Source organism: Sciurus carolinensis, chromosome 9 (genome assembly GCF_902686445.1).
Source record: "Sciurus carolinensis chromosome 9, mSciCar1.2, whole genome shotgun sequence".
Classification (NCBI taxonomy): domain Eukaryota; kingdom Metazoa; phylum Chordata; class Mammalia; order Rodentia; family Sciuridae; genus Sciurus; species Sciurus carolinensis.
The window spans coordinates 82,965,116-82,978,297 of NC_062221.1; the positions used below are offsets into that span (position 1 = coordinate 82,965,116).

The 13,182-nt window shown below is 42.2% G+C and overlaps 1 protein-coding gene across 1 annotated transcript; it reads left to right on the plus strand.

Moving 5' to 3' along the window:
- Positions 1–505: 505 nt before the first annotated feature.
- On the plus strand, positions 506–12,332 carry Dppa4 (developmental pluripotency associated 4). The gene is made up of 8 exons (XM_047565492.1): positions 506–529; positions 2,840–2,945; positions 4,139–4,299; positions 4,382–4,432; positions 7,777–8,095; positions 8,350–8,377; positions 9,454–9,645; positions 12,296–12,332. The coding sequence occupies exons 1-8, from the start codon at positions 506–508 to the stop codon at positions 12,330–12,332; spliced, it is 918 nt and encodes a 305-aa protein (XP_047421448.1).
- The last annotated feature ends 850 nt before the right edge of the window (positions 12,333–13,182 follow it).

A 13,182-nucleotide genomic window follows, 5' to 3' on the forward strand; every position in this document is an offset into this window, starting at 1 on the left:
CTTTGACTTCCCAAAGACTCTTGAACCACACTTTGGATAAAAAGTTAAGAGTTCACAGAAAAGGACCAAGAAAAGCATGAATAACTCAGCACACAATCATGACCTCATGAATTAGCAAGGTCACAATTTTAACATTCAGAAATTGTGGGGGGACTGGGCACACACCTGAAATCCCAGCAGTGCTGGAGGACAGGACGAGACAGGAGGATCACAAGTTCAAGACCAGCCTTAGCAATTTAGCAAGACCCTGTCAAAATAAAAAGAAATAAAAAATAAAAACAAAAGAGTTGGGGATGTGGCTCAGTGGTAAAGTGCCTCTGGGTTCAATCTCAGAACCAAAAAAAAAAAAAAAAAAAAATTGTGGGGGAGGGAGCACAAGGGGAGGGGACAAGGAAGAGTGACTTTGGATGACAGGAAGTAGGAGGAGACATTTCAGAGTGCTCTGGGGTCAGGGGCCATTTGAGAGGCAGAATTTTCTATCAATTTCAACTTTTTTTCCCCGAGTATGGAGAATTCAGGAGACAAGAAGGTAAATACAACTTAGTGGGTTTGTTTTCTGTTTTTCTGAGTATCATGTTTCTCTTTCTGAGCACCCTTGATCTTTCTTTTGGGGATAAAGGAAGGACTTTAGAATTTTTTCCTCTTTCTTTATTCTTTTAAAAATTAAAAAGCTGTAGACACAGTTGCAGCCCCGTATGTTTGAGTGAAAGCACAGCTAGGAAGTGACGCTCCCTGCTGTGATTGTGGAGAGGCTTTGTCTTGTCAGGAGGAATCACTGCTGGGCCTGGAGGGAAATGGTCACAGGAGAAAAGGAGGTCGGGGGAGGGGAAGCTTTTAGGAAGAGCTGAGGCAGGGAAAAGCATGAAACCCCTTAGTTCCCTCTGACAGAGGCTGGCCCTAAGCCACAGGAGCCGGGTGCGAACTCCTTGTCCCAGGGTCCCAGAGACCTGAGGAATGACCAGAAGCCAGACCCGTGAACAAGCAATGCAGAGTCCAAACTACATGGCAGGGAAACCTGAGCATGCCCGAGGCCTCTTTCCTGGAAGCAGGCTATTTTTAACATTCTTAATTTTAAGATTTTTGTGAGGCCCTGAAGTGAGTACTTTGTGAAAGGGTTATGCAAATGTTGATTTTGAATATAAATGTGAAAGTACTACAGAGTAGTAGTACCAAACAAATGTTAATTTGTCCCTTTCTCCCACCCTGGAGATGACTGGAAAGATTTGGAACAAACCGACCTAGGGTTTAATTTCTAATAATATGCCCTAACCTGATGTGTCCTCCGTCAACTGAACACGAACTTCAGTTTCTACATTTTAAAAACAGAGTACATGGTTGTGAGGTTTTTATGGAGATTAAATGAATGAAAATAAGGACAAGTCAAACCAATATCTGGGTAAAACAGAAGCTCAGTCAGGCACAGTGGCTCACACCTGTAACCCCAGCGCCTGGGGGTGAGGGGTTGAAACCGGAGGCTCGAAAGTTGGAGGCCAGCCTGGGAGACTTAGCAAGAACCTGTCTCAAAATAAAATTCTAAAAGGACTGGGGATGTAGCTGGGAGCAGGGGTCGGTAAAACTCTTACCTAGCATGCTCAAGGCCCTAAAGTCGCCAAAGATTAAGGCTTAATACATTAGCGTCTCTGAATTAAACAACTTATTCCCATTGCACTTTGTTCTTTTTAACTCAATTAAGTGATATTTATTGAGTGCCTACAGTAAAGGGGAAAGAAAGAAATTACACCCTTGTGGAGTTTACAATCAAATGCAGCCACAGGCATTGATCAGGTCACACATGTCCATATAAAATTGCAATTGATAAATTGTGAGCATGAGGTAATAGATGGTAGGTCAGACTGAAGGGACTAGAAAGGGTCCCCAGGTGAAATAGCCCTTAGATGATCTTCGAAAGAAGAGTTAAGAATGTCAACAGAAGCATGCTAGGTCTGGGCTGCGATTTCATGGCAGTCCTCAGTAACAGCTTTGGCAAAGCAAAGAATTGTGTGACTGGGGCTCGGTGAAGGAGTGCAGCCTGAGGCCAGGCTGAGATGGGCGGGACGGGGCTGGCAGGCCCTGATCTTCATGGGAACACAGTCACCCACCTAAGGGAAGTAACATTTTTTGCTAGCAGCCCTCTGGCTATGGTTTGTGAAAATAATTTACTTGGAGTCAAGAATGAAGGAATGAAAGAGGGAAAATCTTTGGGGTGAGAGATGATGAATAGAGGGGAGGACATAAGGGCTTCTTCTCCCAAAATAGACTATTTTTTTCCTACTTCTTATATCTATAATTCTATCTTGTACTTTCAAACTGACTCCCTCTCATTCAAACTGACTCCCTCTCATTTCCCCCATCATTGCTTCCCTGTCTTAAAAATGAAACTGGATATTAAGGTAATATGCAGAGAAGCAGGGGCAGGGTACGCACACCTATAATACCAGTTACTTGGGAGACTGAGGCAGGAGGGTCCTGTGTTTGAGGTCAGCATAGACAACTCAGTGAGATCCTACCTCAAAAATAAAAAGGGGCTATAGCTCAGTTGGTAGAGTGCTTGCCTCGCATGCACAAGGCCCTGGGTTCAACCCCCGCACCACAAAAATAAATTAATTAATTAATTAAATAAAATGAAAAAACAAAAAGGGCTGGGGATGTAGCTCAGTGGTAGAGCCCCCCACCCACTGGGTTTAATCTCTAGTATAAAATTCTTAAAAAATGAAAGAAAGAGAATTCATGCTGCCAGGCAAGGGTGGAGACTGGGGGCCTTGGCTGTGAGTGACCATAGAGTGGGTAGGTGTGTGCAGGGTCACACCAGAGGAATGACTGACCAGTCCTCTATCCCCAGTGGAGCGGCACAAAGAAGTCGTGGCAAGAAGAAGGAGGAGCATCTAGTCAACCAAGCACTTCAACAAAGGGGACAAAAAGGAAAAGATCGGTGAAAGATGACCAAGGTAAAAATCCTCCGATCCCACTTCCTCAGGTCCGAGAAGCCTGAAGAATTATCCCAAAGGCATTGTAAAAGCAGGCAAGAAATTTCCATCCTGTGTTCTGTGATCCTGTCCTTCCTCAGAAGCCTAGCTTATGAAGCCTCCTTTTGGTCACCTCTGCAAAAACTGAACCCTTCCTATTTCCAAACACCCACAACATTCTTGGTTGGGATAGTCATTTTGACTTCAAATACTGCCTGGAGTTGAGAACCTCAGTGTGAAATGATTTGGGGGACAGGCAGCTGTAAGTTTGAAATCCCTTCTTTGAAACTCCACTTCTTATTCTAAAAACAAGTAAGGACCGTGCCTAACCTCGATTAGGGGTGGGACGCAGGGTTGGTTGTGGTTGACATAGAATAATTAGATAAGACACCCACACTGTGCCTAACCAGTAATATAAACTCAGTAAACCCTAGTGACCATTAGTGTCATTGCAGTCTGTGTCTGTCCTGGAGGTGTGTTCCGGGAACATCTACCGAATGGTGACTGTGAGTGAGGTACCATAGCAGCAGAATGAACAGAAACAGTAGAGCTAAGGAGACAATACATACAGTAAGACCTGAGGGCTGTCCTGACTGGGGGAGTTGGCAGAATTACAGGGTCAGTGGTTGTGTGTGTTGCATCGCCAGGTGTTTATTTTGTTCTATGGTAGAAGGAAAGATGTCACTGAGCCAGGTGTGGTGGTGCACATCTGTAATCCCACAGCTGGGGAGGCTGAGGCAGGAGGTTTGCAGGTTCAAGATCAGTCTCAGCAATTTAGCAAAGCCCTGAGCAAAAAAAAAAAGGCTGGGGATGTAGCTCAGTGATTAAGTGACCCTGGGTTCAATCCACAGTACAAAAAAAAAAAAAGATGTCACTGAGTATTTGTGATCCCAACTGGAAGACTTCAATAATTCCCCAAGGATGGATGTGCAACCACCTGGATTCTGTGGGATGGGCTCAAAAGGAACAGGTGCACATGAGTCATGAGTACTGGGAGTTTCAGTAGAATATCAGGTCCTAGGTTTGAGGTTCTGTGCGACAAAAGCTATGGGGTCAGTCGTTAGCAAACCCTTTTTATGAGGGGATTGGACTATGAGAACTAAAAATGATTTTTTTTTTTTTTGAAAAGTGATACAAAAGTTAATTATTGCTAATTCTATTCCATTTTCCTTCAGCTTCCTGTCCAAAGAAGAAAGCAGAAGATGCCAAAAGCCAAAAATCTCCCCAAAAGATACCAATTCCTCCCCTGCCCTTGGAATTGCCACCAATCAACTTGCTTCACAGAGACATTTTGCGGGCCTGGTGCCAGCAGTTACGTTTGAGCACCAAAGGCCAGGTGAGGGCTTTGGGTGAGACTTGTTGCTGGGAGAAAGAATATGGACCTTGTTCTCATAGTAACTCTTTTTCTTTTGTCTTAGAAATTAGAAACATATAAGAGGCTCTGTGAGCATGCTTACCCAGAGCAAAAGGTGAGTGACTTTTTCTTCTAAGGAAAATTGACAGAGTACAAGGTTCAGTTCTTACCCTGATAAGCTACTTCAACATTAAAATTTTAGAGACCAGTGATGGTCGTGTTCGCCTGTAATCTCAGTGACTTGGAAGGCTGAGGCAAGAGAATCACAAATTTGAGGTCAGCCTGTGCAAATTAGTGAGACCCTTTTTCCAAATAAAAAAGATAAGGGGCTGGGGTCAACAGGGTGTGATGGACACGCCTGTAATTCCAGCAGCTCAGAAGACTGAGACAGGAGGATCAAGAGTTCAAACCCAGCCTCAGCAAAAGTGAGGCACTAAGCAATTCAGTGAGACCTTGTCTCTAAATAAAATACAAAATAGGGCTGGGGATGTGGCTCAGGGGTTAAGTGCCCCTAAGTTCAATCCCTGGTACCAAAAAATAAAAAGAACTGGTGTGTAGTTCAGAGGTAGAGTACCCCTGAGTTCAGTACTCAATACCAGGAGTTGAAGAACAATCTTAGCCCCTCCATCCTGCTTCTCCCTGGTTCTAAAAACAATGTCTCCTTGTCTCCACGTAACCACGCCATAGCAAAAAGTGATTAAAAATTTCATTTTTATTTATTAATTTATTAATTTTTTGCTGGTGGAGATTGAACCAAAAGTCATGCTAACCTCTATGACCCAGTTACAGCCCCAGTCCCTTCTTGGTTTTAATTGACAAATATTAATGGTATATGTTTATCAGGTAAAACATTGTCAATTAGGTGTACATTGCAGAATGGCTAAATCAAGTTAATTAGCATTTGTATGACCTCATACACTTTTTTGGTTTGTTTGTTGTGGTTGATTTGTTTGGGTCCTGGGTATTAAAACTCTCAGGAATGCTGTACCACTATTTTATATCCCCAGCAGGTTTTATTTTTATTTTGAGACAGAGGCTCACTAAGTTGCTGAGGCTGGCCTCAAATTTGCCATCCTCCTGCCTCGGTCTTCTGAGTAGCTGGGATTAAGGCAAGCACCACCACTGCATTTTCTTTCTTTTTTTTTTTAATTAATTTTTTTTATTTTTATAGACTGCATTTTGATTCATTGTACACAAATGTGGTACGACTTTTCATTTCTATGGCTGTACACAATGTAGATTCACACCATTCACGTAATCATACATATACAATAGGGTAATACTGTCTGTTTCATTCTATCTTTCCATCTCCCACCCCCTCACACCCCATTTTCCTCTACACCATCCAAAGTTCCTTCATTCTTCTCTTCCCCCACCACCCTGCCACCCTGCCACCCCGCCACCCCACCACCCCACCACCCCACCTCCCCACCTTGATACATATCGTCATCCACTTATCAGAGAAAATATTCAGCCTATGGTGTTTGGGCTTGGCCTATTTCACTTAGTGTGATATTTTCCAACTTTATCCATTTACCAGCAAATGCCATAACTTTATTCTTCTTTATGGCTTAGTAATATTCCATTGTGTATATATACCACAGTTTCTTTATCCATTCATCTGTTGAAGGGCATCTAGGTTGGTTCCACAATCTGACTACTGTGAATTGAGCTTCTATGAACATTGATGTGGCTGCATCACTGTAGTATGCTGATTTTAAGTCCTTTGGGTATAAACCAAGGAGTGGGGTAGCTGGGTCAAATGGTGGGTCCATTCCAAGTTTTCTGAGGATTTTGCACACTGCTTTCCAGAGTGGCTACACCAGTTGCAACTCCACCAGCAATGTATGAATGTGCCTTTTCCCCCACATCCACACCAACACTTATTATTGCTTGTGTTCTTGATAATAGCCATTCTAATAGGAGTTAGATGAAATCTTATGGTGATTTTAATTTTCATTTCTCTAATTACTAGGGATGATGAGCACTTTTTCATATATTTGTTGATCACTTGTATATGTTCTATGAAGTGTCTGTACAGTTCCTAAGCCCATTTATTGATTGGGTTCTTTGTATTTTTTAAGTTCTTTATAAACTTTGGAGATGAGTGCTCTGTCTGAAGTGTGTGTGGAAAAGATTTTCTCCCACTCTGTAGACTCTCTTTTCACATTATTGATTGTTTCCTTTGCTGAGAAAAAACTTTTTAGTTTGAATCTATCCCATTTATTGATTATTGCTCTTATTTCTTGTGCTATGGGGATATTGTTAAGGAAGTCTGGTCCTAAGTCAACATGATGGAGATTTGGGCCTACTTTTTCTTCTATTTGATGAAGGGTCTCAAGTTAATTCCTAGATCCTTGATCCATTTTGAGTTGAGTTTTGTACAGGGTGAGAGATAGGAGTTTAATTTCATTATACTGCATATGGGTTTCCAGTTTTCCCAGCACCATTTGTTGAAAAGGCTATCTTTTCTCCATTATAAGTTTTTGGCATCTTTGTCTAGTATGAGATAACTGTACTTATGTGGGTTTGTCTCTGTGTCTTCTATCTTGTACCATTGGCCTACCTGTCTATTTCGATGCCAATACCATGCTGTTTTTGTTACCATTGCTCTATAGTAGAGTTTAAGGTCTGGTATAGTGATACCTCCCTCATCACTCTTCCTGCCCAGGATTGCTTTGGCTATTCTGGGTCTTTTGTGCTTGCAGATGAATATCATGATTGCTTTCTCTATTTCTATGAGAAATGTCATTGGGATTTTTTGTGTGTGTGTGTGTGGTGCTGGGGATCAAACCCAGGGCTTTGTGCTTGCAAGGATGTCATTGGGATTTTAATTGGAATTGCATTCAATCTGTATAGCACCTTTGGAAGAATGGACATTTTGATAATATTAATTCTGCCTATCCAAGAACCTGGAAGATCCATCTTCTAAGGTCTTCTTTAATTTCTTTCTTTAATGTTCTGTAGTTTTCATTGTAGAGATCTTTTACCTCTTTGTTTAGATTGATTCCTAAGTTTTTTCTTTTTTACTTTTCTTTTTTTTTTTTTTTTTTGAGGTTATTGTGAAAGGAGTTGTTTTCCACATTTCCCTTTCAGATGTTTCATTGCTTATGAATAAAAATGCTTTAGATTTATGTGTGTTGATTTCATATCCTGTTATTTTGCTGAATTCATTTATGAGGTCTAGAAGTTTTCTGGTGGAGATTTTTGGATCCTCTAAATAGAGAATCATGTCATCAGCAAATAGTGACAGCTTGAGTTCCTCTTTTCCTACTCATATCCATTTAATTTCTTTGGTCTGTCTAATTGCTCTGGCTAGTATTTCAAAGATGAAGTTGAATAGAAGTGGTAAAGTAGGGCATCCCTGTCTTGTTCCAGTTTTTAAAGGGAATGCTTTCAGTTTTTCTCCATTAATGCATTTTCATCTTTATTACTATTGTTGCTATTTCTAACATTTAGCCCTACTTGCAGAATATTCCTACCACAGCAAAAGAGGCCCGGAAGAAGATATTGATACAAAGTAATTCAAAGGTGGGCAAGGGGAAAAAGCCCCTGAAAAGTTCTAAGGAAAGCATATGTCCTGAGGGTGCTGCTCCCCCCAAAGTGGCCCCTGCACCGGAGGAGCTGCCTGTCCTTGAGGAGCCTCCTGCGCTCTATGAAGAAGTCAGTACAAGCCTGGTGACCACGTCTGCCCTGGAGGAGACATTGGGCTCCTGGGACAGAAATGCAGCCAGTGCCGGGCAGGTGGCGACTGTGCGGCCCCCACCAGAGACCTATGGTAAGCCCTGCGTGGAGAGCTTGTTCTGAGTCAGACCAGTAAAGTATATCAGAGTGTGACGCCATTGTGTACAACCAGAGAAATGAAAAGTCGTACCCCGTGTGTGTACAACGAATCAAAAGTAAAATACAATAAAAAATGCAAAAAAAAAAAAAAAAAAATCACCTCAAAGACTGGTGATTTCCAGAGCCAATTCCAGCAATGTCTAAAATTAGTGTTTGGCTGGGCACAGTGGCACACACCTGTAAATCTAGCCACTCAGGAGCTCAAGGGGGATTGCAAGTTCAAGGCCAGCCTGAGTCGCTTAGTGAGACCCTGTCACATTACAAAATATAAAAACAGTTGGGGATATAACTCAGCAGTAGAGCACCCTGGGGTTCAACCACCAGTTGGGTTGAACCCCAATTTAATTCAATCAATTAAATTAAGAAAAAAGTAAACCAGGTACAGTGGCACACACCTGTAGTTCCAGCTACTCAGAAGCCTAAGGCTGGAGGATTGCAAGTTCAAGGCCAGTCTGGGCAATTTAGTGAGCCCTGTCTCAAAAAATGATTTAAAATAAAAAGCTGAGCATGTAGCTCAGTGGTGGAACATCCCTGAGTTCAATCCTCAGTAATAAATAAATAGATAAATAAGTAAAAAAAGAAAAGATAAAGAGCTGAGAATATAGTTTAGTGGTAGAGTGCTTGCCTACCATGTACCCAAGGCTCTGGATTCAATCCCCAGGAACACACACCCACAAATAAATAAATTAAAAATAAAAATCAACTATATGGGTTTGAGCCCTGAATCTCCTGGCATCTGTTAAGTGAATGACATAATAGTCCCCAGTTTCCTTTTCATAAAAATAAGTTAATAATACAAAACTTATGTTCTAAGGATTATAGGAAATGCAATGAAAGTTGACACCCCTGAACCTGTTTCATGGTGGTCTTAACGTATTATTTTGTTTTGCTTTGTGTTGTGTTTTTGTTGTGGTTGTTTTGTTTTTTTCCTCAGTGCTGAGTCCAGATGTGCTCTATCACTGACCTACACCCAATATTTTGACACAGGGTGACAGGGTCCCACTAAGTTGTCCAGGCTTGCCTCCAATTTGTGATCCTCCTGTATCAGCCTCCCAAGTAGCTTGGGTTACAGGTGTGTGCCACCACACCTAGCAAGGCCTTTAATTTTGAAACAGAACTGTTTTTTTTTTCATGCTTTCCTAACCGGCAACAGGATAGAGTAGAGGTGAAATTAAATTGCAGGGTTCATTTCTTGGGGCTAGCATTTGAATAAGGTGACTGTGATCAGTCTTGAACTTGAGCATGTGGTCCTGGTATGCTCATGTTAAATCTCTTTTCTTCCTCAGGTGTCAGGTGGTGTGTGGTCCACGGGAAAAGTCTCCCTGCAGACAAAAACGGTTGGGTTCAGCTGCAGTTTCACGCTGGACAAGCCTGGGTACCTGAAAAGAGAAAAGGGAGAGTGAGTGCACTTTTCTTGCTTCCCTCCTGCAATTTTCCACCCCCGTACCTGGAGGACAACATGCTGTGCCCCAATTGTGTTAAGAGGTAATTACCTGGTCTGCTTCTATAAACTCCAGGTGGGCACCTGGTTTGGGGTTGGGGAAGAGGAAGGATACACATTTATCTTAATTAGCCATTTATTTCAAGCACAAGTTGTCAGGAAAGAGTTTCAAGAAAATTAGTACCTGCGTAACTTTATCCCCAAGAAAAGAGCATATATATTTCAAGGCTTAATGCGTCTACTTGGAAACACAGAATCTGGAGTAAAACTCATTGTGTAATTACTACATCCAAAGAATATGGACTACAGAGAAATAATGATGAGCCAAAAATCTCCTTCCTCTAAGTAGCCTCCAGTCTAATGGGGAATATACTGGCATATAAACAACTGGAGTACCGTACCGTGTGATGACTGGTGTCATAGAGATTTATTTTATTTTATTTATTTATGTATTTGTTGCAGTACTGGAGATCCAGCCCAGTGTCTCCCGTGTACTAGGCCTCACTCTAACACTGAGTTACTTCCCCAGTCCTAAAGAAAGTTGATTTTTGGTTGGTTGTTTGTTTAACAGTACTGGGAATTGAACCCAGGAGTGCTCTATCACTAAGCAATACCCTAGCCCTTTTACTTTTTATTTTGAGACAGGGTGTCACTAAGTTGTCAAGGCAGTCCTTGAACTTGTGATCCTGCCTTAGCCTCCTAAGTAGCTAAATTACAGGCACATGTCACTGCACCGGGCTAAGAGATTTCTCTCTCTTTTTTTTTTTTTTTTTTCCTGGTACTGGGGATTGAATCCAGGGGCGCTTTACCGCTGAGCCACATCTCTAACCCTTTTTACTTTTTATTTTGAGAGAAGGTCTCCCTAAGTTGCTAAGGGTCTTGCTAAGCTGCCCAGGCTGGCCTTGAACTTGCCATTTTCCTGTCTTAGTCACTGAGGTTACCAGCATGTGCCACTGTGCCCAGCAAGAAGAGATTTCTTAAGGGAAGAATTGACAAAATAGAAAGGAGGGGTAAATTCATCTTTCAGCATGGAAAATAGTGCCAAGGCTATAACAAACTTAGACAAATTCAAAGTTGCAAGTAGTTCAGTGTGACTATAATGTGATGATACAGGGTGCAAGGTGAGCCTCAGTTGTTCGATTAATGCCTATCTGAAGCTACTGCAGAAATCACTTCAGTGAGTAGGATTAGTTTGAGAAAAGTCTTGACTCAAATAGAGCATTACACATTTTAAGCAATGTCAATAGTTTGGTATCTAATATTGGAAGTTCAGAGTTTACCCAGCAGCTAACATGGCATTCTTTAGAAAGGTTTCTTTAGTTATATAATGTGATCAGTAGAATATCTTTGCAATCAGTAAACAACCAACTTTGGAAGCACAATCATAAAGAAAACCGCAAGAAGGCCACCAAGCTCTTTGGTTTAAGATCTAAACCAAATTGAAATTGATATGTATGTTAAAGAAAATAATTTGACCAATGAGGAATAGACCTGGGGAAAAGGGCTTGATAAATTTTCTGATCTTTGCATAAAGTATACCAACTAATGTATGATTTCTGTTTCTAAAATAAGAGGGGGCTGGGTACGTTACTTAGTGGTAGAGTGTTTGTGTAGCATGTGCAAGGCCTTGGGTTCAACCCTCAGCACTGTAAACAAACAAACAAAAACAGTCACCAAAATTTGACAAATCTGAGTGGTTGAAAGGAAAACTGTTTTGAAGCAGCAGCAGGATTGCTCCAAAGATGAGCAGATGCGCAGTCCTGGATTGCAGTCATCTGTAACAATAACCATCTCGATAATTTTATATTTGCCACTTAACTTTTCTAAGCCTCAGTTTCTCTCTTTCTAAGCCTCAGTTTCTCTCTCTCTCTCTCTCTCTCTCTCTCTCTCTCTCTCTCTCTTGCTCTCTCTCTGTGCATATATATCCCCCCCACCCCTGGGCTAGGGATTGAATCCAGGGGCACTCCACCACTGAGCTACATGCTTGGCACTTTTAATTTTGAGACAGGGTCACATTCAGTTGCCAGGCTGGCCTTCAACTTGAAATTCTCCTGCTCAGCCTCCCAAGAGACTGGTACAACCACACCTGGCTTCCAGCATTATTTTATATTAATTTGTTTTTTAAATTTTGAAACAAGGCCTTCCTAAATTGACCTGGCTGTCCTTGTACTTGTGATTCTACTACCTCATCCTCCCAAGTAGCTGAGATTAGAGATGTGTGCCCTCTCATCCAGCAAAGTGCAACCTTTGTTTTACTTGTTTTCTTTTTTTTTTTTTTTAAACTGGAGACTAACCCCAGGGATGCTTAACCACTAGACTACATCCCCAGCCCTTTTCACTTTTTCTTTTGAGACAGGGTTTCACTAACTTGGTTAGGGTTTCACTGATTTGCTGAGGCTGGCCTTGAATTTGGCGATCCTCCTGCCTCAGCCTCCAGGATCACGGGATTATAGGCATGGGCTATCACACCCATTTTTTATTTTTTGACTCTTTGTTCTGTTCTTTTTGTGGTGATGCAATTGAACCCAGGACTTCACACAATCCAGCAAGGGCTCTACCACTGAGCCCCAGTCACCGCCCGAAGGGTAATTTCACTGGCACTTCAGTAGTGGATTTCCTGGCTATTTTAAAGGATAAAACCTGATCATTTTTGTTTTCCATGTTACTAAAAACAATCTTTCATTCGTTTCATAGGAACAAGATTTTAATTAAAAGTCTCCAGTGGGAATAGAAAACGAAGATAAAAGACATGTCTGTTGTTTTCCTGCTCCTTCTCTGATGTCACCTGCAGTTCTTGTGTTGTCAAGCTGTGACCGAGACTGATGGAAATTCAAAAGCCTGTGCCCTCAGGTGTCCGCCTTACCAAGAAATTACTGGAACATGCCAGATGGCAGTGGCGAATGCCTGTGATCCCAGCGATTTAGGAGACTAAGGCAGAAGGATCACGAGTTCCAGGCAGCCTGGGCAATTTAGTGAGACCCTGTCTCAAAAATGAAATAAAAAGAACTGGGGATGTAACTCAGTGCAAAAAAAAAACCCATGGGTGCAATGCCGGGACCAAAACAAAAAAACAAAAAAACAAAAAACAGACCAAACCACAGGAGTTGGAACTTGTTCTGCACTCCCGTCACCACAGGTAGCCTCAAAGAGGAGCCAGCGAGGCCACAAACCCTTCAGCAGGCCGAGCAGTGGGTACACGCCATCATCCCAGCTATTGGGAAGCGGAGGCAAGAGGATCACAAGTTTGAGACCAGCTTTGGTAATTTAGTGAGACCCTATATCAAAATCAAAAAGAAAAAGCTGGAGATGTAGTTCAGTGATAAGAGTAACCCTGAGTTCAGTCCCTAGTACCAAAAAAATGAAATAAGAAACCTTCCACAGGGGGTCCCTGAGTTCACTGTGATGACTGCTGACACCCAGCCTGGCAGGACATCCTGCACCTTCCACCGCTGGGGAGACCAGAAGGCTCCCTGGGTATCTGAGTGCTCCCAGCGGCCCTGGGGCAGGGCTGTGAGTCTCCAGACCTGTGGGCTGTCCTATCAGCAACACAAAGGGCCCACAGCTGAGCAGCAGGTGCAGCC